The sequence below is a fragment of the Chanos chanos genome, chromosome 4, assembly GCF_902362185.1.
Source record: "Chanos chanos chromosome 4, fChaCha1.1, whole genome shotgun sequence".
Lineage (NCBI taxonomy): Eukaryota > Metazoa > Chordata > Actinopteri > Gonorynchiformes > Chanidae > Chanos > Chanos chanos.
This window is the reverse complement of record NC_044498.1, coordinates 50203202-50228829: the sequence shown is the minus strand read 5'-3', so window position 1 is coordinate 50228829 and position 25628 is coordinate 50203202. Positions and strand designations below refer to the sequence as shown.

The 25628-nt window shown below is 40.6% G+C and overlaps 2 protein-coding genes across 2 annotated transcripts; both read left to right on the top strand.

Annotated features, from left to right (window-relative positions):
• The first annotated feature begins 1245 nt into the window (after positions 1–1245).
• Positions 1246–5650, top strand: eif4ebp2 (eukaryotic translation initiation factor 4E binding protein 2). The gene is made up of 3 exons (XM_030770981.1): positions 1246–1526; positions 2659–2835; positions 2975–5650. Exons 1-3 carry the CDS (start codon positions 1394–1396, stop codon positions 3004–3006), a joined length of 342 nt encoding a protein of 113 aa, XP_030626841.1. The 5' UTR covers positions 1246–1393; the 3' UTR covers positions 3007–5650.
• A 5280-nt stretch (positions 5651–10930) lies between these two features.
• Positions 10931–24984, top strand: pald1b (phosphatase domain containing paladin 1b). Its single transcript, XM_030772706.1, has 19 exons — positions 10931–11112; positions 11435–11537; positions 11708–11887; positions 12469–12633; positions 13169–13329; positions 13479–13554; positions 14450–14601; positions 15999–16095; positions 16435–16539; positions 16657–16752; positions 17038–17172; positions 17561–17677; positions 18103–18282; positions 18729–18926; positions 19629–19769; positions 19976–20047; positions 20988–21128; positions 22855–23010; positions 24835–24984. Exons 1-19 carry the CDS (start codon positions 10931–10933, stop codon positions 24982–24984), a joined length of 2607 nt encoding a protein of 868 aa, XP_030628566.1.
• The last annotated feature ends 644 nt before the right edge of the window (positions 24985–25628 follow it).

Sequence of the window (25628 nt, the reverse complement as noted above, 5' to 3'; positions counted from 1 at the left end):
ATTCCATTGTTTTTCTTTATTTTTGAGTACATTCTCAATTTACAGCACTTTCTCACCAAGTGCAGGTATTGGGTTTGTTAGACCAGTTGAGACCAATTGTTTCCAGTTGAAATGAATAGCAGACAGCACCAGTTACATCCTATTGGTTTCAACTGGGTGGAACTGGTGGAGCAGCCACTGCCCATAGCTCTATTGGTCCAAACGGGTTTTAAATGGTTTCAACTGGTATTCTTAACTGGGCAAATCATTAGAATCTGAAAACCCAGTTGGAACCAGTTGAAACCAGTTCAGACCACTAGAGACCAGTTCATCCCAATAGACTAGCTACTGGTTTTTCAACTGGAATTTCCACTAGGGCAGCCTATAGGCCTCGTAAACATAAAGCTATTTTAGTTTTTAATGTTTACATGTTGGCATTGGGTGTATCATCGCAATTATACTGAACTTTGATGGTATAGATGAGAGCGTTCTATTCAAAGGTTGAAACATATTTTTTTTATTCCAGGGTTCTAAAGATCATGGCTGAAAAGCTGCAACATTTTTACATGCAGCGGAGGTTTGAGGGTAAACAAACCTTGTGACAGCAGTCTAGTCGGCACTTTGAGAAAACACGTCTCTTTGTAAACTGGTAAAATGTATCAGAAAGTTGTTCCGTTGTGATGTTTATTGCACTTTTGAGATGGTCCACCTCGTATCGACACTTATCCAGTGAGCACTGTCAAGAACAGGAGGGTTTTGGACTTTGTTTTAAATAGCTGTTAATATTTTAGAACACAGTTATCACAGATTATATCGGTCTGTGCTCGAGTCGTGCACTGCCTTGCTGTGGTATTTCGACCCGAGCCAACCCCCTACCGGACTTTGGTTGTGTATTACTAACAAAACAAAACAGAGTGTACTCTGCCCGTGCACGATACGATAAGCTGCTTAGTATGGGGCGTCTTTGCAATAAAGTGCACGAGGCTGATTGGCTAAGACAAATCTACAGGAAGAAGTCATTTTGAACATAAGACAGAACATCCTTAGTAAAAAGACAAAAGAAAAACCCAGATAATTGTTTCGCTAAAGCATGGAAAATGGATAGTTATATTATATGTGAAGTCAGTTTAGATACTTATTGTGCTGTACGGTCTGACTTTTACGCGCGCAAAATCGTAAGCTATTTGTTTGAGCACGTGGTGGCGTCCTCCTTTGACCTCATATCCTCCAAACGCGCTGCGCTTCCTGCCTGGCCGAGGGAGGGGAAGGTGCTGACGGCTGGGAGGACGAGCTGTACGACAAGAAAGCCTCGGGGAGAGATAAGAAAAGAGGGAAAAGGGCCCAGGGTTCCACCTTCCACCGGGAAAACAGCCTCTAACCCGAACCTGACTGCTTAGTGACCGAATCAAGTGCAATGTCGTCCAGTCGCCAGCATAGTGAAAGCCGGGCCATCCCGACCAGGACGGTGCTGATAAACGACTCAACGCAGCTACCTCATGATTATTGCACCACTCCTGGAGGCACTTTATTTTCAACCACTCCGGGAGGTAATGTCAAACTGATGTGCATTGGGTCTTTTTTTTTTAATAACACTGACGTAGTTGTCGATTAATAGGAAAGTATGTGGTGCTGATTTAACTGGCTGCAAACAGTGTGGCCTATGTTCGCCAGGAAGCCTTACCATAACGTTCAAAACAAAAACAATGATTTGCGCCGCCTATGCTGTCGCTTTAAACAACGCGATTGGCCAAGCTGCAGCGCAGTGATTGAGAATCATGATGGTTACAATGTAACAATGCAGTGGATGATTGATTAGTTGGCCGCGAGACACTGTTACAGTTTATTATTTTTATAGTTCTAGAATGCTCGGCCATCACGAGCTAGTTGTTTGCACCAGAGCCGACATAGGGATTGGATAGTTAAAGGTAACCTAGCAGGAATAGCGTTTTCCTTTGTCAGATGGCCTGGTCGCTTCTTCTGTGTTCCACTGCTCTTAAGCAGAACCGATATTTCAATAGAAAGCCAATCATGCTTTTAAGAAAGGCTAATTTTTTACATGCTGGCCCCAGTTTGCAAAAAAAAAAAAAAAAATTGCAGTGTTCATTCTCCCATTTACACGTGAAATTTTCTCAGACTACATTGGCGTTCCACAGGAAGGAGCTCTTACTCTTGTGAACAAAAGAGTTGTCTCCCGTGTTGCGATATCACACATGCATCCAGTACCATAATACATTTAGACAGAAACAACTAGTCAACAGAGTATTTCCTCAGTGACACATCACTGAGAGTCTGCTAAATCTGTCATAATTTGTTGGAATATATATATTTATTTATATATATATATATTTATGTGTGTGTGTGTGTGTGTATATATATATATATATATATATATATATACATATATTTAAAATAAGCCTCAAAGAAATAGCACCAGTACATTCACTCATTGTTATGACACGTGTCTGTTAGATGCTAAAATGTGTGTTATCTAGAACAAAACAGTCCTTATCGTTTTTGTGACCTGAAAGGTTTTGCATAGAGATGTTATGAGCACACCAAGACAATGAATAGCAGTTTAAACCTGGTGTAGCAGTACAAAATGTAGGCACTGAATTTTTGAAGACAAAATTATCGTACCATATGTGCTCTAGTTGACCAATTCATATCGCAATCATTCAGGAACCCGGATTATCTATGACCGCAAGTTCCTGTTGGACCGACGCAATTCTCCCATTGCCCAGACTCCCCCGGCACACTTGCCCGTGATCCCGGGGGTAACCAGCCAAAACCTCCTGAATGAGAACAAGAAGAATGAGGCTAACAACATCAATAACCACGATGGCAAACCGGGACAAGGTCAGTTAACCCTCTCTCTCTCTGAATATAAGATCATTTTGGTCATTTAACATTGACCCCTGTCCCCGCCTGACCCTTCACCCGAACTCAATGGTCCAGTAGCTGTCCTCTCACTAAAGCCTGTGTTTTTGCCCTGCAGGTGATGATGCTCAGTTTGAGATGGACATCTGAAATGGAGGAAATTACATGAAGAAGAATTATTGACCTGGTATCTGTATGCCAGTGGCTTGGCTTGTAGAAACCAATATTGTGAGACCTCTCCTTTTAGCTTTCTCTAGCTGCTGGGTGCTATGTAACTGTGGGGATAAATGTCGACTCAAACTGGCCCTAAAAAAGGTTCGCTGGAACCCTGAAAGCTAGTTCTAGTTCTCTTGGATTAGGTTTCAGGGTTGCAGCAGCCATTTGTACATAAGCCACACAGCAATTGGGGAGGGGGTAGGGGAGTGAAATCTGACTTTGAAGTGCCCAGATTCATCACCAGTTCTTGGAATCAGAATCATTTGTGAAACAGCCATCAGAGATTCACTCTTGATATTGCAGAACTATTTGTGAAGCACACTGTTCCGTTAAAACACCCGCAAAGGGTTCAAAGGCTTTGTATAACTTTGTATAACAGCGAGACCACCCTTGGTCAGTCAGTACCATATTTACGTATCAGTAGCCCCCTGAATAGCATTTTGTTAATTGACCGTTTTTCCATCCAAAGAGTGAGACAGAACATTTTTTGTACCCATTTTGTAGTCCAAAAAGGCCTATAGCAAAGTTTATAAGGGATGACAGGATTGGCTTTTTTTTTTAAGTTTCTAAATGGCAGAGAACTCCAAGGTCATTCCAAGCCTTTTATATCCACCCAAAAAGTGACTTAAGTTTGATATGTCTCTTTATTCCAGAATTTGAAATACATGTTCAGCACAGGGAAAAAATGTTCTCCACAATTTCAGAAACCATAGACCTTAAGTTAAAATGTATGTTTTTTCAGATAAAAATGCCAAAACATTGTGGTTTATTATTTTTTCTTTTAATTTTAGTCTTTTTCTTTTTTTTTTTTTTTTTAGAGCTATCGCTCTAACAAAAACAGGCATTTCAAGACACATTCTGCCAATACAATGTTTTCTTTCTACTTAGATTTATGAGTACAGACTGATTACGATTGATTAGATTGTTTCTTAAATTTGTGAGGGTGCGTGAGGGCTTTAGATTGGTCATAGCAGCACTGTGGTGTGTCTGTACCTTTGCACAGTCAGAAAATCCTTCATACTTGATATTTGAGGCATCAGCTTTGTTGTCACTCAGTCTAATGGACAAAAACTAATTCAGAAGAGAAAAAAAGGAAAAAAAAACCATACAGTGGTCAAAGGTAAAGATGTTACCAAAAAGCTGCTGGATAGAGTTGGCTGAGGATATTTGAGGGAATATAACAGTGAGAAGTTGGTAAGAAGAGAGCAGGTCTCAAGATGCACTTACACAGAACATACCGTAATGTACAACACACAGAATGAGCTCCTTTGACAGGAAGAACCACAGTTTTCTAAGTTGTGAAATCTTTTTAACACTGATACCGTGTCGGACATTGTCATTTCACAAAGCAATTGCTTCAACATTCTCAACCCTCTAACGAGTCAAAGGTAGTGAAGCACTGAAATGTCGTCAGGTCGTTGGCCATCTCTCGCCTCCCCTGAAATGAAACATAAAAAATCACACAGTGTATACCAGCTAAACGAATATCTCAATATGATATTCACGTCAGTCATGTGAAAAGTTAGACGGCAGTGACCTGACCCTCATTCTGAAAAGAGAACAAAAAAAAAAAATGTTGAAAACTTTAATGGAAATCTTCTAATGCTCTTCTATGCATGTTTTTCTGATCACTTTAGTTTCTTCTCTTGTGTTTAAATGTCAACATTACACACACAAAAAAAACCCTGATCATCTGAAGTTGCAGTGGTTTATTATTTAATCACCAACATTGTAAATGCGGGGCAAATTATCTGCTACGTTTTAAATTAGTCCACGAAAGATTACGGTAAAAATATTGTCTCGATAAAGTGACTTGAGGGAGAAAGACTCTCAGTCTCGACGGCTTTAATCAACACCCAATGTGCTTAACTCATTCTGTCTTCTTTTCATTTTTTTCTTTTTCACTTCTGTCACTTGCGCTACTGTCTCTCTACTCATGCCTTACTTTACTAATCTCGGAGGATGTGATTTGTACAAAGTCTGATCATCATCTTCTAACTAAATTCTTTTCTTCTATTAAAAGTGACAGGAAACAAAAACTATGGGGTTTGTAACAGTGTGAAGGATTTTAATTTGATTTATGATTGATTATGATTTTGGATGACAGTAAAAATGTGTCTATAAATGGATGTGATTTTTGGTTGGCTTTAGGTTTCTATGAAATGGTCAGCACTGATGTATCAAATCACTTGCTTTTTTTCATTCTGTAGCCATAAACACAAACAAAAAAGAAAAAAAAAGTTTCACATTTTTAAGGGTTGCACTGAAGTCTGAAGCGACCGGATTTATGCAAATGTGGAATTGAAATTAAATGATTAAAAAAAGGAAACAGTTTGATAAAGGAAAGGGAATTATTTGTATAAACCAACTGTAAAGCTATTGACTGTAAAAACAATCCATCATATTACCACATGTCCATTTAAGACACAGAATTACGAGGTGTCGTACACTTTGAAAGATTGTACCTGGAATCAGTCAGAACTTTTCCTGCTTCCTTAAAGAAGATATATCAGTAATTAAAAGACGAAATTTTTTTATCAAGTGGCCTCTGAGATTTGAAACAAAGTTGTTTCTTGCCTTTTATTTTTTTGGGGTGGGGTGGGGTGGGGGGGAAGCCCTGTTCAATTCAGTGAACTTTCAGTTTCAGTAAATGCCAATGCCAGTGGACACTGTTATACATTAAGATCAATAAAAGTTACTTAATAAGAGATTTTTTGGAGTTGTCTTTGTCTCTTATACATTGCCAAGTTCTGGGATTTTTTTCATGCTAAAATATGCAGTTATTTGTACTCTTGATAACATGCTCACCGTTCAAATTTCACTCATTTTCCTTTGTTATATAAATGTTTTTATTTAAGGAATTCCATTCTACAGAAGTCCAGGGAAGAATTCCCCTCTAAACATGTTTGATCAGAAGGCTAAGTACATTAGTAGAGGTACTGTGCATTATTAATTCAGACTGAGGTGTGAAGTAAATTTCACTAACTGAACTTTGAATAGTTTAACACAGGGGTGGGCAAATCCGATCCTGGAGGGCCATGGTCCTGCTGTTTTTCTTGTCAGCTAACTAAATATAATCTGTGATTGGCTGAAGAGCATGAACACCTGTTTGCAAGGTGAAAATCAACAGGTAACTAAGAGGTGAAAACAAAAACCCGGCAGGTCACTGGCCCTCCAGGACCGGATTTGCCCACCCCTGGTTTAACACAACAGATAAGTCAACAATGATAGGTACTGTAAATGTCCACTAGATGGAGCACTACAGCTAAATTCAGTGGAATAGACGGCTCTGTTTTTTTTTTTGTTTTTTTGTTTTTTTTTTCAAATCTTTCACTCAGCTTAAATGCGCTCTGCCAGAAAGGTGTTGTAGAGAGCCAACAATGAAATACGGATAAGTATGGGGCTATTTTCTCTGTTTTAGAGAACAAGAAGCACCCGAAGAGTTCTGCATAAAAGCTGTAGGATAGAGCTTTATCTACAGGCAGTTTTAATGCATTACTACAATGAACACATATACTGAAACTGCTCTGTAAAAAGTCACGCCCATAATAATAATAATAATTGTAAGAAGAATATTCATTATACAGAACTTTTCAGCATGTAGGCACAAGGCAACAGAACTTTTAAAACAAAGGAGTACAAGTACGAACTATAAAGAAAACAAATGTACAACGTAAATGAATGCAATGTTTAAAAAAAAAAAAAAGAGTCACTCGTTACACTCGTGTCATATTGCTTTGTTATTCTTTATGACGCCTTGTAGCTAAACATCAGAGTCATATCAGTCTAAAACAGTTCATAAAAGGGAAAGAACATGACGCGTGTTGACGTGTAGTGCTTGGTTCAGTCGATAACAGTGAATCGGTCATGCTCTGAATAAACCCACGTGAAGGGGGGGGGGGGGGGGGGGGGGGGGGGGGCAGAATTGAGACAATTTCCTCCTCTAACCAGTTGCTGTGTGGCTCACCTAGAAGCCCTCTGTATTTATCAAACTCTACTATATGAAGGGTTTGTGTGAGGAGTGCTCTGTTGCCTAGAAACCCATAGCAACACACTGTGTCCACTGCAAACCATTTTGTTTTTCACACAGTGGGGGCCGGTTTCTCAGCTCTGAGTAAGAAACAGCCTCTGTAATGGACCACAGTGTTTATTTGCAAGGAAAAATTGTTCTCAAAATGTAAATGTCAATTACAGACAAAATGTTCAGATAGTACCTACTTTTAACTACATTAGACTGTTTCAATTATTGTGCATTATTACAGTGAAACAATAACCAGAATGGTAGTATGTGAAACTGTTCAGAGGGTAACTGGTTTGAGAAGGGTACAATAAATATATATTAGACTATATAGGTAAAGTAATTTATGTGTTATTTCATGTATTTCATGTGTTATTTATGTATATGTAAATGTATTGTAAGTATCCCACAAATACATTATTACAAATACAAATACATTATATTTACATTTGTAATTTACTTTATAGTTCTTTACATTACTTTATATTTAAGCACTTGGGAAATTAATTGCTATTTACTTTTTCTTTCTTTTTTTTTAATGCGTAATATTATACAGTAGTGCCAAAAATACAATATGTCTGAGACTGAAATAATTGTTTGTTTCTCTTTTATGGTGTATTTGTTGTATGGTACATTGCATAGATACAGGTGAGGGCTTTAGCCTCTTTAGCTTCCGTGACTCAAAAGCTGAGCTAATGTGAAAATGTATATAAAAACAGCACCTGCCTCCTCCGTGTGGAATCAAAGCAATCTCACACCAGGTCTTACTCATCACACACCCTCCTTTCAGAAGGTCTCACCAGCCGCGAGAATCCCAGAGGCTCTGCCGTATGTAGTTATTTACATATAATCACAGAAACATACACATGGCTATTCTAAGGAACGGGAACTGTGAGCGTAACCTGTCCAGTCACTGTTCTTGTGTTTCAAACATATTTTATTTGGTTATTCATAAACAGGACAGGCAGCATCTTATGCTTTTTTTTTGTTTTTTTTGTTTTTTTACTTTGGAACCAGTTATTATCTTTCAGTAAGTGATCTGTTGCCAGGGAATTGGGCAACTGAACTGACAGCGTCCACCTCCACATCCCAAGATCTCTCTCTCTCTCTCTCTCTCTCTGACTCTCCCTCTCTCTCTCTCTTTCTCTCTCTCTCTCCCTCTCCCTCTCTGGTCAAGCTACTCTGCTGTGGGGCTCTGTCAGTTGTTCAGTCTCACTGCTGCACAGCGTGTGTACCTGACACTATGTGCCTTAGGACAGACAGGACAACACACACACACACACAAAAACACACATGCGTGCGTACACACGCACAGCATAGCGCGCACACACACACACACACATACACACACACACACTCCTCATGAGGGGAGAGAAGATGTCTGCCTGAGACCCGGAGCCGAACAGCTCTCTCAGTCTGGTTCCTGTCACCTCTTGTATGGTGTGTAGGGGAACAAGGAGCTCAGGTGACCATTGCATTTGTTCTCATATCTATGTTTTTGTCATATCTGAGAAAACTGGTGCTATTAATACTCGTGTGATTAATAGTGTAATATGTTACATCTCATCCCATCAAGGCCCTTTGTTATAGCTGATATTTTTATTTAGTCTTTCTAATAGTTTGATCATAATTTACAGGAACAAGATAGGGCCATCGCCAAGATGAATGCTACCAGATTTGATGAGTTCAAGTTCTTTTTATTGGTAAAAAAAAAAAAAAAAAAAAATATGGGCTTATTTCAAAAGTCATTTTAGCACGTGAAGTTTAGACATACTGTGAAAATGGCCTCTGGAAATGAACGCGCTCTCTCTCTCTCTCTCTCTCTCTCTCTCTCTCGGGAAACAAAAAAAAAAAGCTGTGTACATGTGATTGTGATTGTATGACGGTTATCAGTTTGTCCTGCCCTGTCTCGCCAGCTTGCGTGACGCCGACGTTTAAGAGGTAAACATTCCTTATTGTGTGTTGTGTAATTCTAATCTGGTCAACCTTTAACGTGCACATACACGTCAGTTAATCATTGTGAACACGTTTAAAAAGTTTATTGGGCCTTTGATTGTGCGAATGCAGGGTGTCCCGGGGAACATTTGTTCAGTTCTACGTGTCAACCAACCGAAATGCGCGGAGCTTAAAGAGCTAAGAGAAGAAACCGTCCCCTGGAGTCGTGGACTCCATTGTTGGGACCAACCCATTTTTTTCTTGACTTTTGGAAAAACAATCCTCATGTTCGAATGGATGAGGATGTGTCTGTCATTTTTGCGCACTCCCCCCCCCCCCCCCCCCCCCCCCCAACCCCCGTGGCACCCCCCAAACTTAAGCTCCCCGCTGGTGCTCACATCCTTCCTTCAAACATGAATGCACCCTGGGACTTTCCCATCCAAATTTAGAGTTTTTTCCTCTCTTTTTTTTCTTTCATAGTGATGCAAGGACACAACTGCAATTTAAATCAAGCTTCTTTAAAAGGGCAATACTGGTTAAAATACCCAGGGCAGGCAGTCTCCCAAGCTCAGAATAGACCAGTCTACTGTACAAACATACAAGAAACGCATAACGACTTTAGCAGGGGCTTTGCCTTATTTTCTCATGTTTGCTTTATGTACATTTCTGTGTTGACTCTATGATGTTCATAATGTTAAATACACGACATCTTGTTGTCATCACAACATAGTCTCTTAAATCCACTCTGGTCCCTGGTAGACGTTTAATCAGTGTTTTTGTGCATAGAATAAGACACCCCTGATGTTTTTGTATCTGTACACAAGTCATTAAGACATCTTTGACTTTTAATCACCTCTGTTTTACTTGTGAGCTTCTTCTGCTGCGTTTGAATTGGCCAGTGAGCGCTTGTGCTGTGTCCCAGGCCTGTTTCATGAGGTGGGTTGTCCCTCAGAATGTCTGGAGCAGCCCACGCGGTTGTCTGGCTGCCAGATGTGCTGTATTCTCCACCGAGCCCCATAAGGGGCTCAATCTCCCCTCACGTCAGTGTGTGTGTGTGAAGAGAAACAGAGAGCCAGAGCTGCAGAGAGAGAGAGAGAGAAAGAGAAAGAGAGAAAGTGAGAGCTTGTGCCAGACAGACAGTTAAATGAAACTTTAGTAACACTTAATCTCCCGGTGATGTGGGGGAAGATAACCATGTAGGGAAGATTTCTGAGGTTGGAGGTTGGAGGTAAAGCAAGAAATAGGACAGTCAGCTTGTTTTGAAAGGATTAACACACAGGTCGTGCAGAGAAAAGTCAGAAGATGGCTGAAAGCAAGAACAAACAAAAAGCAAAAGACAAGGACACGGGGAAACCGGCTGTGGCACCGTAAGACTTTACTTTCACACTGTCTTTACTGATCCTGCTCAACAAGACAGAATTTCAGCTCGAACTTAATTGATTAGTTTACGGTGTCTGTTTTCAGTTTTGGTGAATGATTGATGTATGTGAATATGTGAATATTTTGAACACTCAGTGAAGGGTTCCACCTCTCTCAGATTCGTGTGTGAAGAGATGAGCTTTTTTTTTTTTTTAAAGAGAGAGCTGTGTTAATAAGACGAGAAGGAGTGCTCTTGAGGTTCTGGTCTATTGAGAAAACCCACACACGGCCAGTTCTTACTAATGGTTCACCACTCAGCACCATGCAAGCTCCTGCAGTCGCCTCAAACAATTATGCAAATCTAGCAAGCCTAGCGCTGGATTTACATCTTCTAAAGGTCTTACTCATTCTGATGTTGCTTGAAACTAAAAAAAAAAAAAAAAAAATGAAAAATTAAAAACGTCACTGCCCGTGGGAACGTATTGTCACTTGTGCTGTAAAATACAATCTTGCCCTTTTTTTTTTTTTTGTAGGGCTGTGGGGAATATGGGTACAAGTGCCAGCGCTGTACCACAGTCTGCCCCCGTCGCACCTACATACAAAGAGGGTCGCCACGGTAACGGCGTGCCCAAGGGTAGACGTTCGCTGAGTCCCCACCAGGCGGTCAGCGTTCACAACGGCAAGGCCAAGTCCATCATCACAAACAAAGTGGCCCCTGTGGTCATCACGTAAGTGACAGCCCAGCACGATGTTTTTTTTCTAAACTCTGCTTTAATTACGGCCTCACACGCACAAACTCTGATCTGTCAAACAATCTTGAGTCTTTAGTAAAGCCTTAGAGGATTAAGGGAGTGCAGGCAATTAGTGAAACAGAGAGGTTTTACAGGTCTTTTAAATGCCAGCTGTTTTTCAATAACTACTACGATGCTATTTGTAAAACTCTGTGAACACCAAGTTAAGTCACAATATGACACAGAGGCTTGCAAAACTATTTATTTGGATCTGATGGAACGACATGCAAGTCTGCAACTGAAATATCGTTTGTTTCAGGTATAATTGCAGGGAGGAGTTTCAGATTCATGATGAGCTCCAACCAGCAAACTACTCAGTGGGAAGAATCTTTGAGAAAATGCCAGAGCACTACCTGGTTCTGGTAAAAGTTTTTTCACGCAGTGCCATGAACAAAGCATTGTTCATCTCCCTCTCTTTACAGCTCCTCTCCATCTTTTAATGCAATTCTTCATATTCCTGTTTATAACATTAACTTGTGTGAAAGGCAGATGCATATGTTTCAAATTAACAATTCTTTTTTTTATTGCCCAGGGGGAGTGTTTTATGGTCCAGGATGTGTACATTAGAGCAGATGTCTTAAATACAATAGGAAGCTATGGGGCTCCCAACTTCCGAAAAGCCAAGGGAAACTACCCCCTGTTTGGCATGGGCCAGCCCAGCCTGAATGGTTTCACTCAGGTCCTCAAGAGGTTACAGAGTGAAGGCTATGAGGTCAGTGCCCCCTTTGGAAAGCATCAAAGAGCTGAAATCCAAATCGCATGTCAGTGAAATGCGTGTTCTAAATGATTACCACAGATCTTTATCTTCAGAATCAAAAGGTTGACAGAGGCATCTTTTTTCGCTCTCATATTTCAAAAAATGCCCTTGAAGTCTACGCAAGAGCTAAGGGTCTTAAAGAAAGACTGATCAACATAAATTAATGTGTCCTTTCTTCTTTTAAACTTTTGATTGAAACTAACAGCACAAAACATGAGACTTTATTTTAGGGCTATGTTTCCTCACAGAAACCTCTCATTTTAACAAAAACACATCTTGTGCCTCGGAATATACTCCATACGCATGTATTGATTCAGCAGACGCTTCTTATCCAGAGCGACTCCCAAAAAAGGTTGCACAGTTAGTCTGTAAAATAATCTAAGCCCAAGTTCCTGCAGGCAGACAAAATTCCGGAGGCATGTGACAGTAACGGAAACAGCAAGAGTAGTTCTGTTCATGTGGGTTAAGTTCAACGCTCACGTTCCCACTGAAACAGAAACAGAATATAAGTTACACAGGGCTGATTGTCTCAACAGGAGATTATTTTCCTTTGTGTCCGGGAAGAGCCAGTCGTCTTCCTGCGCTTGGAAAAGGATTTTATTCCGTACACTCCCAGGAGAAGAGAAAACCTTCACGAGAACCTACATGACCTGGATAAAGAGGTCACAACAGAGCAGCTGGAGCTGACCATTAGGAAAGAGGTGGGCAGTGCCTCAACCGTCCACTGTATTTAAATACAGAAGACTGCGTCAGGGCCCACACAACACTGTTTCTGTATTCTGCCTTTTCAGTAATGTGCAACAGTAAACAAAGTCTATTTGTAACCCGATCTGGGAAAGTTATGTTGTATTTACCATCTGTATATACCATCTGAGCAGAAATGGATATGTTGATATACAAGTGTATTTCTCATTCAAACTTGTAAATATATTCGTTTTTACTTGATAACGTGGTTCTAAATTAAAACACAGACAACCCTGTTTTGAACCTGACCTCTATTAGACATAATTTTGGAAACTTTTTCCATGGTATGAATCCATTTTCCACTCTTTGACATTTTAGTCGCCAATTTTTGGTTTGAAGTATCTGAGCCACAAAAACATCCATTTAGCCACTGAACCATATTCAGAGGCTATTACTAAATCGCTATTACTGTTGATTACTGTTACTGGCCTTTTACTTCAATCATATAATCACCATAATCTCTAATTTATTTACTTATTTTTTTATTTGCAGTTATGTGACTTCGCTAAACTTAGCGAAAACAAGTTTTACGTGTATAACGATATCGAGCACTTTAAAAACGAGCCGCAGAGTGTGAGCATTCTGTCTGAGGAAGATATATTTGTCACAGAGGAAGTCTACAAAAGACCACTCTTCACGATGCCTTCCTACAGGTAACGGTCGTTTTAAGACATTTTTGTGCCCTTTGTGCTTATCAGGCTTTGGACTTTGTTGAAGATTTTTTTCTTCCTTTTCGCCTGGAAATTCATACTGACAGAATAATTCATGATATCTCAACTCTCCGCATACCGATGTGTTTCAGGTATTACCGGATACCGCTGCCAATGGAGGGAGCACCGCTAGAGGAAATTTTTGATGAGTTTGTCAGTGTACTTAAGGTATGACTTTTAGATACGGACTCACGTCATAAATGATCCATTGTACTTTTCAACCGACAGTTGTTCAGCAATTATTTAAACACAAAAGTGCTTTTATTTCCAATGCTCTGTCACTAAGCTAATTTATAACCCCAAGCATTTCAGGCCCTTGGCGTTCTTGCTTGCCAACTCTTTTGATTAATCATATTTTAATCACTCCAAATTGATCTCCGGAAAATCGTAAAATAGCAGACAGAAACGGCAAACACAGTTCTGCAACTCTTCACCCTCAACTATGATTGACTTCCAGTCTTCCGGCCTTGGACGCCTCGAGGGTGTCTTTTTGGGCAAAACTTCGCCTGGTTTCCATCCAAGTGTCATAGACTCAAAAGCTCTCTGTTTAGACTCTATGATTTACCGGCACACTTTAAACAGTTATAGTGCTCCTTTTTTTTTGCCCATGGGGATATTCTTAATGTCCGGATGCTGCCTCATCAACGTTAATGTTTTATAATGGGCTTTGGCAGAGATTAATCAAATTCTGCTTTTGTTATCTGTGCATGCAGTTTCATCCACCAGTGGAAATTCTTAACGCTATTCACTTCCTTTTTTTTTTATAGTTTGTCTACGTGTTGAGTATGAAGATCTAGTAACGCTGACCTAAAAAAAAATCTGTGTACCCTTTGTATTTTTTTTAATGTGTGTTTTGGAGCATATTTTCAAATAATAGCTAATGATTTTCTTCCATTAGTGGAATGGATAGCGGTCTCTCCCATTATTCAGTATAATGGTAAACCACAAAAAGCACAACCATTACACTCATTCACTAAATTATTGTCATTGCACAGTGCTAATGCAGATTCGTGTCTTAAAGACATAATAAACATGTACTACATCATACTCTGTACTTCTGAAGGACAACCCAAACTTGTCGGTGATGCGAGATTTGTCCAGACCCCTGCCTGCCCTGCTTTTCAGCTGCCAGGTGGGTGTAGGCCGCACCAACCTGGGCCTTATCTTGGGTTCTTTGGTCTTCCACCATCTCAAGGGGGCGCCAGACCTACCCAGGTAAGACCTAAGGAAGTGAATTTGGAAGGCCTGAAAAATATTGCTGTAATTTGTATCAAGATGTGAATGTGTGAACAGGTATATTCGTATGTTCAGAAATCACAAAATAGATCCATGTTCTCTGATGAACCTGCCTGTTTTAGAGGAACATCACTATGGTCTGCCTCAAATTTTTTCTTCCTCTAAGCACTCAAACTAAACTAACATTCATACGTGGTGCGAAGCATAGGGGATAGGAAAAGCAGTGAACCGCTTCATTAGCATGCATGTATAGCTGCCTTATTAGCATTAGCATGCTACTATTACCCTTGAGCCAGTGTAACCCCTGACGTCTTGTCGCTAAAATTTTGCCATCTGCCATTTAAAAACTAATGAACCAGCTCAGGTTAATGTTGCTTTCCAAGAACGTGTTTGCAGTGCGGTAAGCTTTGAACCTCATGTCCTTGCTGCCCTGGGTTGACTTCATTTCACTTCACGACAGAGTCTCTATATCTGACCTCCTGCTCTGTCTAACAGGAATTAGCCATAAACAGTTTGTTTGTTTGTTTGTTCCTACGTCTCAGTTCCACATAGTAGTTATATTGTATAAGTAATGAGTGAGGAATGAGTGAATGGATGGATGGATGAATGGATGAATGGATGGATGGCTCGATGAATGGATGGATGGATGGATGGATGGATGGATGAATGGATGGATGGATGAATGGATGAATGGATGAATGGATGGATGGTTGGGTGGATGGATGGATGGATGGATGGATGAATGGATGGTTGGGTGGATGGATGGCTCGATGGATGGATGAATGGATGGATGGATGGATGGATGGATGGGTATAAATGGGTATGGACGGAAATGGAGCAACCGCTTTAAAAGCAAAGGAATAGAGCTTTGGGCACATAAGCTATAACTGATTTATAACTGTAATTCAGTAACAGTGATAGTAATTATCATAATTGCAGTCGTAAGTCCTTGTAAATACTACCTATAGATTGTAGTGTTGGGTGTGAGAGATAGTGTGAATGGATGGAGGTATGAAAAAAAGAGAAAGATTTAGTGTTATGTAACGGTAGGTGATCCAAATGAGTGCATTCAGAGGAATGAGTCCACTGAGTAAGTGCTGATTCGCATTAAAGTCTATGAATGCATGTCATCATTTCCACGCTGGTTCGTCCTCTTTGTCTCATTAAGAAATGTTCAGTTCAAAATTTTAGTGGCACAGTGACCTTTTTTTACATACAAAATGCTTTATGAAATAATAACGATTTATATGTTGTGTAAAATCCCCATCATAACTTTTTTAGTGTGCCCCCCCCCCCCCCCCCCCCCCCGTGTTTTAAGTTTCTCTGTTTTAATTTTGAAGAGGTGACACATGCTGCTGACGTATTTTTACTCTCAGGGTCGAGAAAACGAGACAGGACACGCACGGTCCAGAGTTCCAGTTAATCCAGATGCTAACCAGTCGACTTCCTCAAGGTCAACAACTCCAGGAAGAGGTCAGTTCTGTTGTTTATTTTGAAACTGTTTGATAGTGTACTTTTTTTAAACTCAGCCCAGTAGCAGTTTCAAGGATCGTTTCATGCCCATGTGTACCAAATGCCTTCATATATATGTATATGAATATGTATGCATATAAATATATGTATATATACATCTCCCCCTCTGTCTCTCTGTCTCTCTCTCTAAATATATATATATATACACACACACACACACACACACACACACACACACACATATATATATATATATATACATACACACACACACACACACACACACACACACACACACACACACACATATATATATATATATATTTTTTTTACCAACAGGTTGACTATGCTATTGCTATGTGCTCTGATATGCACAATATTAAAGATGCAATTTATGAAAACAAACGCAAGCTGGAAGGCATTGGAGAGGATTATCAAATACAGGTAAGTGTCATTGCTCTGGAGTTATTCCTGCCATGATAATCTGTTTTGAATGACTCTTGTCTCTGATCTGTGTCTCTGTTAATGAATCTTTTTTTTTTTTTTTGGCTTTATTTCTAGGGAAGCAGTACAAAGGGATATTTCCTACAGAGGACACTGCAGAGTCTGGAGCGTTATATTTACTTGATAGTGTTCAACTCTTATCTTCATGAACAGGTATCCTTCCCCAGAAACGCTGAAACCTTGCATGATACTCTGAGGTGTTTTATCGGGCAAAGCCTATGTTTCCAGTCAAAGTAATTATTAGGCCCATATCGCAAGACTTTCTTCTCTGTGTCTCCTCTTATCAATGTTATTTATGTAGAAGATGTGCCTCTGTATAGTCTATCCAATATGTTATTACCCTTTCTCTCTCTTTCTACCCTGTCCCTGTCTTTCTGTCTCTGTCTCTGTCTTTCTGTCTCTGTGTCTCTCTCTCTGTCTCTGTCTCTCTCTCTGCAGTATCCATTGGCTTTCACTATGAGTTTCAGCCGATGGCTGTGTGATCATGCTTGGATATACAGGTTGTTGTCTAACATGGACCTATCAGAACTCTCTGCTCCAGCTAACCTTGTCTCCAGTGGGACCAGGGTACTGGTGAGTCTCGCTCTGTATTTGCAAAGGCGACGGAGTGGCTTAGTTCATTTCAACACCCGTGGTATCTTCCTTGTGTGACAAACGGAACTGTTTCAAAAGGTTATAGACATTTAATGCCTGTAATTAATCTATCTTAAAATGTGATAAAATAACTCATCCTTGTAGAACCAGTGTAGTGGAGCATTTTTGCTATGTACGCACATATTCTAGGACTATGCTCAAACTGGGCATTAAGTAATCTCATTCTGACCTCCTCAGTATTTCCGCTTTCTGTCACCTCTGGTTTGAGTCATGACCTGCGTCGGTTGTGATGCGTGATGCATCTCAGCAGGTCACAGCAGGCGAAGGTCTTTGAACATTCACGGCTTCATTAATTCTCTTTTTACAGGTCTCCAGTGAGTACTTGGCTCCAGACCTGCTCAGTACAGTCAAAGACATGAAAGTGGCTAACTTCAGACGAGTTCCCAAGATGCCTGTGTACGGCATGGCCCAGCCCAGCTCTGAGGTGGGTGTTAACTAGCGGTGGAGTGCTTTTATGCTGAGTGCAAAACCTGTGTGTCTTTTTGTAGGCTGCAATGCAGAAACAACTAAAAGCTGACGGCATAGTACCAGAATTTAACGGAATACTTAAGTCTCTTAATACACACCTCCTGCCTATTGAAAATTTTTTCTTTGCTCATGTGTGGTCATGTGTTTTTCTGATCAAACTATGAATATGCAATACTGTACATTTGTGGAGTACTATAATCTACAGAGCCAATTGAACAAATGTAGGTTTATTCTTCCCTTGTCAATAATAAAAGTTTTAATTACTCAATAATTCAATTCAGTCAGTCACTAACAGTCAGCTAAAGCAATTCAACAAGCCTTTCTGACAGCTGCTCTAGTCACACGGTTCTTAATTTTTTATTTTGATTGATTTTTTTTCAGGCTCTGTCTGTGGTGCTGTCTTACCTGACGGGCCAGAAACGGAAACACTCCAGCATTCTGTGGGTGAATCTACAGGAAGAACTGGTCCTGGTGGGTAATGGGCAGATTTACACCCCCCGAGAGCCGGCGTGCCTGGAGCATCCCATCCTACTGTGTGTACAACACTCAAACCAACTCAACGTAAGCCTGAGTACATCTTCACTTCCCTCTGGTATCTTGCGTTCTCACGGTACCCTAGCATTCTACTGTGTCAAAGATACTTTTCAAGCTTTTAAAGTGGCTGTAACAAACCGTACCTAGCTTTTTTATCCCGGAAAGTTGCTGACTGTGTGTGTGTGTGTGTGTGTGTGTGTGTTAATCTTACTCTCAGAAAAAGTTGATGCAGAATCAGCTATCTAGACAGTCACCTTTACTTTAAACATTATGAGCTAAGCACTGAAGCAGTAGCTGTCTGAACCAAGTGTGTGTGTGTGTGTGTGTATGTATGCACATTCGCTTGTGATCTCTGTGTGTGTGTGTGTGTGTTTGTGTTTGTCTGTTTGTGCGTGTGTGTGTGTGCGCGCGCGTGCGCTTGTGATCTCTGTGTGTGTGTGTGTGTGTGCTTGTGTGTGTGTGTGTGTGTGTAGGAGCTGGAAATGGCAGTGAAAGAAGACATCCTGCAGAGTCAGAAGTGGATGGAGGTGATTTTGGAGCAGGACAAACAGATGAGGATGCTGAAGTGTTGCCTGACTGTGGAGGAACTCTTCACCCAGAAGAAAGCCACTTATCCTGGCCTCATTTATAAACGCATTCCCCTGTCTGAATGCTGTGCACCCAGGGAAGAGGCAGGTTCTCCACTAACCCTTCACTGGAGACCATTTTTTTTAAGTTCATCTGACAGCCATTTAATAATTAGATGTTGTAATAGCTTTCAACTCTCAGAAAGGCAATGTGCTTGATACTTGTCTTGTGTTGAGAATGTAGAGGTTTGGTGTGATATGTTGTAGCAGTGATGTGTTCCATGTGTTAGATGTTTAGGCATTATCTTTCATGGTGAGTTAGAGATTTTAAGTCAAGCAATTTCCTGAATTTTTAAAAGGTCTAAACTTATCTGAGCCAAGTGCTCTGGTAAATCAACTGTAAATAGACAAATAGTTATTTATATTTTTCGCCATACTAAAATTAAAACACAGTGCATTTAGTCTCATGAATGCAATCCAGTCTGTTTGACTTGGCACAAACAAACCGTGGATCAATTCGACGAGTTAAATGAGGCACAGGTTGCCCTCTAGTGGTCAAGATTTCATTACAAGCAACCTGAAGTTGAAACTACACCACCAGTGGATTTTTTTTGAGGACTGTGAGGTTGTTAATGTCATGAGATGGCATTCTGCCGCCGTCTCTGGATTAAATGGTAAAGCTGGAGTCTGGAGTTGCATTGGCTGGAGTAGCAGAGAGAGTCTGTCTGAATAGAGGCCTATGAATAAGACCCTGGGGATGTGACTCAGTGAATATGACCTTGTGCATTCTTTCTCGGCGGTGCTCAGGTGTTCGATCAGCTGCTGGAGGCGATGAAGAGCGGTCTAGCCGAAGATCCCAGCTCTGCCTTTGTCTTTAACTGTGACAACGGGAAAGACAGGACCACCGCTGCCATGGTCCTGGCGGTGCTCACGCTGTGGCACTTCAATGTAAGTCCGCTTCGGATATCAGCCAATGAGGAACGAGGAGTGAAAAAAACAGTTAGTGAAAAAAATACGCATTAGTGACGGTGTGATCTTTCTCAACGATGGTCTCGATCTTTATCGTAATTAACAAAACTCTAAAAACTAGACGCGTCACGGCTAACGCGGTGATGTGTCTCCTCGGGGGGCTCTAACTCTGCCTCTCACCGCAGGGCTTCCCTGAGATAACGGAAGATGAAATCGTGAGTGTCCCAGATGCCAAGTACACCAAAGGCGAGTTTGAGGTACAGTGTCTTCTGGTGCAGTTATTCTCGATTCTCTCAGAGTCTCCAGCGTGTCTTACCAGGTTCCAAGAGAGAGCTTTCAGGCTCACAGAACGGCCCCCAAAACATTGACATCACTAAACCTCACACCCAATCCGGGTCAAGGCACATCTCTGATGGACACACCCCATGCCAGACATGAACCAGAGAGCTTGGGGTAGGGAATTACACACCCTAAAAACTGCGAAAAATTCCTGAAACTGATTCCTGAAACCCAGTTGCCAATTGCCAGCGCATGGTCTGAAACTTAGAGAGAGTTGTTTGATGAAGGTTACTGGCTAAGCTCTGCTACAAATCCTTGAATACATTATGAGTTATTTCCTTTCTCACCTTGAACTTAGTTCCAGAGGCGGTTCTGTTCATTAAGTCTTGCGGATCTACATTTCAGTAATCCAGGAATTATTATTCAGTCAGTGAAGCCCAGATTCACATAAGGTTCTTTGGCTAAATAACTAGGACAGCTCTACATTTGGCTGAGAATGTATTGTTTTACCAGAATTCATTTTGTCTGTTCAACCTCATATTCTGTAGTTTTGTCCAGAATCATATCAGCAGATGTCCTTTCTGGGTTGATGGATGTCACATAGATTTCTAGATTTCTTCTTACTCCTGCTTGATACTTAGAGAAAGAACTGTGTTTTTTCTTTTAGCAGCAGAGCCATGAAAAGTTATATTAGGTATTCTTTCAAAGTCTGACATTATCTTTATCTGTTTTGTGTGTGTGTGTGTGTGGATGTGGGTGTGTTTTTGCGTGTGTGTTTGTGTGTATGTGTGTGTGTGTGTGTGTGTGCGCACGTATGTGTATGTGTGTGCATGTGTGTGTGCTTGTGTGCGTGTGTGCATGTATGTGTGCGTGTGTGCGTGCGTGTGTGCGTGCGTGCGTGTGTGTGTGTGTGTGTAGGTGGTAATGCGGGTAGTCAGACTGCTACCTGATGGTCTTCGGATAAAGAAAGAGGTTGACATGGCTCTGGATATTGTCAGTGAAACAATGACACCCATGCACTACCATCTGCGGGAGATCATAATATGCAGCTACAGACAGGTGAGGTCTGTGTGCGCATGTCTGTGTATGCGCGGGTGCTTGCATTTGTGTGCATGTGTATGTGCATGCATGTTTGTGTGTGTGTGTGTGTGTGTGTGTGTGTGCGTGTGTGTGCGTGCGTGCGTGTATCCTGAGGTCAGCCAGAGAGAGCCCTCTACAGGGTGTTCAGCTGATAATCTCTCAGGTTTTACTTCATGCTGTGCTGTGGTTTCCGTTCTAAAAAAACTCCTCTGACATTTTCTCCCTCACTCAGTGCCCAGTAGCAGTGAAGGCTGGCGGAGAGCCACAATACCTCTCCAGCTGATACCCCAGAGAATCAGTCAAAAGCTCGTCTAATGCAATTTCACTCTGAGTCACAGAGATGTGCGATGAATCACAAATGAGGGAACGACTGACAGGATGACATTCAGTAACGTCCTCTTTTCACATTCGGGCTCAGAAACACAGTGTTGTCTTTGTGTGTGAGAACACGGTTAGACCAGAGAGTTCATGATGTTTGGACATTTACCTTTGTCATATCAGGGGAAATCTGTTGAGATTTTATTCAAGTTTATTTAACAGTTTTATTTATAGAGCTGTACATCACATGTGATAGTGATGGAATTCTGAAAATACTATGCATTTACTGTGCAAGTAACACCTTAAAACAGAAGTGTCAGCTTAAAACAGTCCTTCGGTCTTTGTTAGTCTATAAGCTTAGGAAATTTTCACACGCCAGCTGTCTTGAGGTTGGGCAAAATACTTGCTGAAGGAACATTCTGGAACTGCAAACTGGCTTGAGGCCAGTGCTGAGATACAGGCATTCAGTGGGAGCGAGGGCCAACGGAAAACATTATAATGAAGATTGAGGCTGTTTTGTTTTTTTTTTATCATATACATGCATTTGAGTGTAATATCATGAGTTTATGTTGGCTGCAAGTTCTTACAAGACTCCGGTTTCGTGAGGCAAGGGTTGATTGAATATGGTGAGAATTCGTCCTCTGAGCCATGAGTTCCCTTGTAGCTGACATGAACTTCTGACATCTGAAGTTATCATTGTTTGCTGTTCAACCCTCTGGGCATGAGTTATGCATAGCTTAAGCAGATGAGCAGTGTAGTGCACAGAATCATTCCTAAGGGGTGAGCTAGGCGTGTACTGCTTACATGATGAATGGGAGAAAAGAAGTGTTTTAGTGAAGGCCAAAAGCATAGCACGGAGGAGTAGAGCTGACTTTAAACGTGATGCTGCGATTGTGAAGCTCTTTGTCAATGCTTCTCTGGGAGGGATAGAGAAGACACAAGTACAGGGTGGAAAGTTGGTTGTTTCATTGAGGATATGTCACATCAGGGCATTTTGTGTTAGAATATCTGTTGGTAGGTGATTTGGGTTGGTCAGGTTTAAAATGTGTTTTTGTGTCAGAACACTTGCGAGTAGGCTGTGTGGGTTGGTCTGTCTCAGCCAAATTCATTTTCTTTCCAACAAAACAACCTTTTGTGACCAGGTGTAACAAGGTCCTCTCTTGGAGCACTGACTGGTTTTAATGTTACGGTCTATTTCTTTCTCCTCTCTTGTTTTTTAAAAAGGCAAAAATAACAATAATAAAAAAAATACCCCCAACATTTTCTTCATATTGCTCACAGTAGTGAACAGCTCAAGCAACTCCTGTTGTTTTTTCCCCACTGCAGTTCAAGGTAAGAAAAACAAATGTAGTGATAAACAGGCTATTTTTCATCTCTTCAAACTCAGATCAAAACGGCGAAGACGGGGGCAGAGTCCCAGTGGCTGGAGCTAAGGAGCAGGCAGTACCTGGAGCGGTACCTTTACCTCATCCTGTTCAACAGTTACCTGCATCTGGAGAAGAAAGACTCCTGGAGGCGACCTTTCAGCGTGTGGATGCTTCAAGTAAATGCTGAATATACACCTCTCCAAAGTCGCTTTGTGTAGGAACGCCACTTTTCTGAAACCTCGCTGTCATTTCACCTAGTTTTCTTACTGAGGAGCACATTGTACTGCGGTTATTATTACTATTATTATTATTATTATTATTATTATTATTATTATTAATAATAATAATAATAATAATAATATAACAATAATAATAATAATGATTTATAATAATAATAATAGTAGTAGTACTTTAAGAGCATCTGCCAAATGAACAAAACTGTAAATTGTAACGGTGAATTTTGTGTTATTAGCACTGTATCATCGGCCGTGTGTCTGCCTGACACAGTCTACTCTATTGTAATTTAAAAACCAAAAAGAGAAACTTTGCCATTTACCAAATAGCTTGAAACAGTCACTAAAACAGCAATACAATGAAGGGGATATTGTTTAGTTATTACTGTTGTCGATTAATTAAGTAATTTGTAATTACTTTATGTATGCTGATTATTAGTTTTATTCATAATTTTGAGTACCAATCCAATTAAATGGACAAATGATGCCCGTTGGAACATATGCCCTATTTAGTTTCATAGTACTAAGTATCTGAAACAGCTCATGAAATAGTAATGGAGCCTGACTGTAACATGCAGGCATGGAGAAAAATGCATTAACATTTAATAGTCACTATCAGTATAACAAGAACAGGACTGTGAATACTGCAGACATGTAGAGAACATTAAAACTCACAATACAGGGGATAAAATGAATACATGTAATGTAAAACATTTAAATGAATTTAGCAGTGTGAAGTACATTGCATTGAACTGCACTGAACAACATTACATATCATTACAATGATAACACAAGGATAAGAGACAAGAGGTCTCATGACAGACTTAGTCTTATAGTGCAATATTCTTTGTGGCAAGTAGTCGTGGATACGCTGTAGTCAAGTGGTACCAGTGCACACTGATTCACACTGACGGATCTGGTCCTGGGGAATGTGCCTCTGGTGTTTGTCAGTGCCAGGGCTAAGGAGTGGCGTAGTTCATAAATAAGGGGTGGTGTACATGTCACTAGCCTCCTAGCATCGATCGATCTTTATTACCAGCCTTCCTGTGGAGACTGCTTTCTAGAAGTAGATGATCTGTAATTTACAAACATTGGGAACATTTTTATTGAGATAATAAATAATAATAAAATAAGTCACTTACTTTTAATTATCAAAACAGACTGAGCTCTCCAGAGCTGCCAGGTTGAAATAGGTTTGTTCTGTGTTTTATCTTCTTTTGTGGATGAATATCAACTCACCTTCACTGCTGATACAGCACAGGTATGTTAAGGTGTCCAACGTGAAGACGTAGCTTAAAGGAGACGTTCTGAGTGGATCACCCCTGTACTGACTGTGCTGACTGGTTAGTCGATTAGTTAGAATGTTAGTCAGATCACGTGAGAATGTCCGTCAGTGGAAATGGCAATGTTACACGAGATTTTGGCTGGCTTTTTGCTTCCCTTATAATTTGAACTCTCTCTCAGAACCTGAGAGTCTGACCTCGATTTTAAGCTTCGTGTATCAAAGGAAGGAATGATCGAGAAGATCGGCGCCCTGTTCTTTCACTAGGTTATTTTCGGTTTTGAAATTTGCCGTCCTGCGTTTCAATGATAGGATGGGGAATGAAGTGAGTTATCTCAATATCAAGGTTATTTCAACCCCTGGTTTATTGGCCACAGATCACAGAGTCCTGTGTGTGTAGCAAACACTTACATTTCAGTTAGCCTGTCTCTCCTTTGAATACAGGCTCAAGGCGTAAATCCTCTCTTTGTGCTGGGTTTTCACAGGTGGCTGCAAAAGCTGGCATCTATGCCATCCTCAACCAGCTGGGCTTCTCAGAGTTTGAAAACCCAAAGGACAATTCACTGGCGAGTCTGAGGGTTCGCTGGCAACAGCATAATACCCGTTCACTGCCAATCCGGGGAGAGTTCATCTAGGAGAAACACTGATGTCTTTTTCGGTAAAGCACAATCTGTTTATAATCACCTGCCAGTTGTTAAATCACTTTTTTTTTTTTTTTTTGTAACTCATGTTTCTACTGTTGTTGTTGGAATTCATTAAACTTTCTCTGTGAATTTCCATTTTGGGTCCACTATGTATTTTACCTGTAAGCTTTGTTTCTTTTGTGTGTTGTTGACTGTGGTGTAGTTCTCCAGAGTTGCCCAGTTGAAACCGGGTTTTCTGTGTTTTGTCTTCTTTGCTGGAGGAATATCGATAGGCAAGAATTAAAAACTCCAGTTTGAATATCCGCAATGTGTGCATACGTTTCAGATGGACTTAAGTTATTTACTCTTGATACTTTGAAGATGAAGTTCACGCTTTATGACCTCCAGGATCTTTACCTCATTTACCTAATCCTTACCGCAGGGTTGGTTCTTACCTCGGATGGTTCTTTGATCAACACTTGGGCTTTTCTTTCTTTTTTTCCGTCAAAAATGTCCCTTTGATGTTATCACATCAAAGGTTCAAAACTACCTTGGTTTGCTCTGTCAGTAATAGGGTGGACTGTGCCAATCAACAGCGAATTGTCAAATAAACAAGTTTTAAATGCCAAAGTTTTAAATGCCGAGTCTGGCCAGCA